This window comes from Siphateles boraxobius, unplaced genomic scaffold (assembly GCF_051911475.1).
Source record: "Siphateles boraxobius isolate OS27281-9 unplaced genomic scaffold, OSU_SipBor_1 38, whole genome shotgun sequence".
NCBI lineage: Eukaryota > Metazoa > Chordata > Actinopteri > Cypriniformes > Leuciscidae > Siphateles > Siphateles boraxobius.
The window spans coordinates 290,001-294,725 of NW_027509008.1; the positions used below are offsets into that span (position 1 = coordinate 290,001).

At 43.3% G+C, this 4,725-nt stretch overlaps 1 protein-coding gene across 1 annotated transcript in view; it reads right to left on the reverse strand.

Annotated features, from left to right (window-relative positions):
• LOC143703142 (uncharacterized) overlaps window positions 1-4,106 on the reverse strand; it is a 27,550-nt gene extending 23,444 nt beyond the window's left edge. The window contains exons 1-2 of the mRNA XM_077197252.1: window positions 3,763-4,106; window positions 3,582-3,679 (exon numbers count right to left, since the gene is read on the reverse strand). Coding sequence (XP_077053367.1) covers window positions 3,582-3,608 — 27 coding nt within the window. The 5' untranslated portion in view covers window positions 3,609-3,679; window positions 3,763-4,106. The remainder of the gene's footprint in view (window positions 1-3,581; window positions 3,680-3,762) is intronic.
• Window positions 4,107-4,725: the final 619 nt, after the last annotated feature.

Here is a 4,725-nt window from a genome sequence, read left to right on the forward strand (position 1 = left end):
AATAAGCAGAGTGTGTGTGTGTGTGTGTAATAAGAAGATTGTGTGTGTGTGTAATAAGCAGAGAGTGTGTGTGTGTGTGTGTGTAATAAGCAGAGTGTGTGTAATAAGCAGAATGTGTGTGTGTGTGTGTGTGTGTGTGTGTGTGTGTGTGTGTGTGTGTGTGTGTGTGTGTGTGTGTGTGTGTGTGTGTGTGTGTGTGTGTGTGTGTGTGTGTGTGTGTGTGTGTAACAAAATAAACACTGCACCATTGACTTTAGAGCAGTTTCAGTTAGTCAATGGCTCAGTGTTTTTCAGCTCCTCAAAATAGCAACTCGCTAGGGCTGGGCGATATGGCCAAAAAATCATATCTCGGTATTTTTTGGTTAAATGGCGATATACGATATATATCTCGGTACTTTCTACGTTTTTCTATTTGGATAAAGAAAATGTATTTATTCAAAAAAAAATGTTATTTCACATCCTGCTCAATGATATCCAAACAATGATATTGAAGGATATGGAAACAAATAGGGAATGTAATGTAGGCTATGCAATATATTATGTGCAAAAAGGTGGTTAAAATCACATTACATTCTAACTTTGTAACATTACAAACTAAAAACAAAATTAATGCTTTTGTTTTTAAAAATGACTAAAGGCTAAACTAAAAATTAAAATTAAAACAAAAGCACAAATTAATTATATTAGCCTGCATTTGATTACCCGATTATAATGCTCACTTTCATAAAAATATACTTGTAGGTTTAAAATTCCACATATGGCACATTTATTGTCTCCAACAACAAATATTTTAGTAATATGTATTTTAGTCAGAATTATTGCGCTACTCTTCTATTGTGCTCGTCTGTTAGGCGCACATGCGTGCGGCGGCGCTCATTCACGGAAGCTTGAAATTTAGCGGAGATTCACTTGCAGAAGCTCGTCCTCTCCTGACAGTGAAATGGACACATTTGTTTGATTTGTTTGAACATTTACAGATGGAGAATATACGTGTGAAATGTAAGTTAAGCACTGAGGAAAGCACCACGTCTCCAACGCATTAAACAGCGCCAGTATTTATCTTTCAGTCACTAACAGTAGGCTATCTGTCCGAGCATCTGACAGGGCAAGCTGCTTTAAACTTGTTAACTATCTTACCAGTTATTTTGAAGCGCTTAATAAGCTTGTGTCATGTTTAGGACAAATTGTACTGTTCTTTCACTGCAGGAGCTCACACTGCGTACTCCACTATTTTTCAGATGTGCTCGTATCAAACTACTGTATCGATATAAACGGTATTGCCTCATTCCATATCGTGGGGAAAAAACATATCGATATATTGTACAAACTCGATATACCGCCCAGCCCTACAACTCGCCAGCAAATGCTCCTGAACACACACCTGGTCTTCAGACCAGCCGCCCATGGGGCACAGATGGGCACAAATGCATTTGCTCTTTAAACAAGGCGGTGCAGGACGTGAAAATGAAAACTGAATCGGGCTGAAACGCAATACACACTTGCGCCGCGCATTGCACCGGTGTGTACGATCGGGCCCTGAGAGTAGCAGGAAAAGTCACAAAGTTCAGTTCAAAAATTAGCATCTATGTGTGCAATGTTTTCTTTACATGAACACTGTCTATGTGTACATCTGTACATTGTAACCCGTCAAAGTGCACTATGTTTGAACAGAGTGCAAATACAGGGGCATGTTCAAACATGAATGATGAAACATACTCATACACTGCCACACACATAAAAATCAGAGTATACTTTGAGGTTGATCAATGTTAGTGCAGACAGTAAATGATTCAGCTGGGTTTTACAGTTTTTCCTCGAGACGTTCCCTGGACCCCAGTTTGAAAAGCCCTGCTATAAACCAACAGCATTCATTTAAAATGATCCGTTGCATTTACTCGACCAGTGTTTCTCTACCGCAGGGTTGTGATTCACAAATAAGTCTAATCGTAGACAGCAGCGCAAAAAAACACAAATAACAGCATGCAACTAACCATTTTCCTTTAAAGCAAAATAAATAGGTTTATCAACAAAGCAACAGCATAACGCTCCTTGTGTTTTCTGCAGAACGTTAATCATCCGTCTCAACGTATTTGATGCAAAATTGCGCTTGGAGTGTGACGTTCATTCAGCCTTGAAACTCGTAAACAAAACTGCACAAAATACATAAAGTCCAGCTCCACTTGCAAAAAGAATACATGTGGTTAGTGTGTTCTGTGAAGCTAATCACTTGCAACCAAATGTTGGAACAGCATCTAAACTCTGGAACAGCTTTCCTAGCATTGTTTGAGAAGCAGACACACTCTTGTCAGATTAAATCTAGACTAAAAATACATCTCTTTAACTTGGCATACACATAGAACAATATAATTTTCTGTAATTCAAATCAGGTAATTGATTATTTGGCTGCACAGATTAGGTCAGCCGGAACCGGGAACACTTCCTATAACACCTGATGTACTCGCTACATCATAAGAAGAATGGCATCTACGCTAGTATTAGTCTCTCTGTTTATGTGTACCCAACTCAGCCGGATCCGGGCCGGATCCAGATCAGATGGAGGACCTGCGCCTAGACACGACCACAACACATGATGTAACAAGCCAGATCCGGGCCGTATCTAGATCAGATTGTGGACCTGTGCCTAGACACAACCACAACGGATGATGCAATAAGCCGGATTCGGGCCGTATCTAGATCAGATGGTGGACCTGCGCCTAGACACAACCACAACGGATGATGCAATAAGCCGGATTCGGGCCGTATCTAGATCAGATGGTGGACCTGCGCCTAGACACGACCATAACACATGATGTAACAAGCCGGATCCGGGCCGTATCTAGATCAGATGGAGGACCTGCACCTAGACACGACCACAACGGATGATGTAATCAGCCGGATCCAGGCCGTATCCAGATCAGATGGTGGACCTGTGCCTAGACACGACCATAACACATGATGTAACAAGCCGGATCCGGGCCGTATCTAGATCAGATGGAGGACCTGCACCTAGACACGACCACAACGGATGATGTAATCAGCCGGATCCAGGCCGTATCCAGATCAGATGGTGGACCTGTGCCTAGACACGACCATAACACATGATGTAACAAGCCGGATCCGGGCCGTATCTAGATCAGATGGAGGACCTGCACCTAGACACGACCACAACACATGATGTAATCAGCCGGATCCAGGCCGTATCCAGATCAGATGGAGGACCTGTGCCTAGACACGACCATAACACATGATGTAAGAAGCCAGATCCGGGCCGTATCTAGATCAGATGGTGGACCTGCACCTAGACACGACCACAACGGATGATGTAATAAGCCGGATCCGAGCCGTATCCAGATCAGATGGAGGACCTGCGCCTAGACACGACCATAACACATGATGTAACAAGCCGGATCCGGGCCGTATGCAGATCAGATGGTGGACCTGCGCCTTGACACAACTTGTTGAGTTGAGACTTAATGTTCACAATAAAAGCCCTGAATAAAACCAAGATTTGCCTCTGGTCTAGTCTTGCAGTAGTTCGACCCAAACTAAACCTAATAAAGGTGAGTTGGCCTGAGACTTACCCAGAGAACACTGTTGTGTTTCCACATGAGCAGGAGCAGTGTGTGGGAGTCATCAGTTTCAGAGTCACTGAAGTCAATCTTCAGCGTTTCATTTTCCACTATAAACAAAAGACAGAAAAGATGAAGTCAGTAAGTTATAAACAGACAGTGGTAATCACTGATAAGATAGTCTTGTACGTACGCAGAGGACGAACACACAGCCTCACACGCACACACACGTCCTGCCGATGGAGAACAGTGTGGAGTCTGAGCCGAGGCAGGAGCCGATCTTCAGTCACACACACACGTGAGAAACAGAGAGTTCAGATGACAGACAAGGATCTCTAGCATGGGTGTGACGAGGTGAAATTAAGGTGAAAAGCGGTCTTGCGATATCAGCATGACGGAGTTGAGTTAGTGGTATAACCTTTTAAAATGCTTGCATTACATGTTCTGTATTTTACTGCATATGATAATGAAATAAATATACGTGCTGCGTGTTTAAAGGGATAGTTCACCCAAAAATGAAAATTCTGTCAGTAATTACTCTCCATGTTTTCAACCCCGTAAGACCTTCTTTCATCTTCAGAACACTAATTAATATATAGCAACCACCCAGAACACCCTAGCAACCACCTAAGGAACACCATAGCAACCACCTAGAACACCCTAGCAACCACCTAGAAACACCCTAGCAACCATCCAGAATACCCTAGCAACTGCCTAGCAACCACCCAGAATAGCCTAGCAACCACCTAGCAACATCATAGCAACCACCCAGAACACCCTAGCAACCCCCTAGCAACCACCCAGATCACCCTAGCAATCACTTAGAAACACCATAGCAACCACCTAGAAACACCATAGCAACCACCAAGCAACCTCATAGTAACCACCCAGAACATCCTAGCAACACCCTAGCAACCACCCATAATACCCTAGCAACCGCTTAGCAACAACATAGCAACCACTCAAAACACCCTAGCCACCGCCTAGCAACCACCCAGAACACCCTAGCAATGCCCTAGCAACCACCCAGAACACCCTAGCAACCACCCAGAATCTGGATCACTCCTCCATAGGCTTCTAAGGGATTGACACTTGTTAAGTATTCTCGTCGCTTGATAAACTTAAGATTGAGTCACTGTACTATTTTAACTGTCAC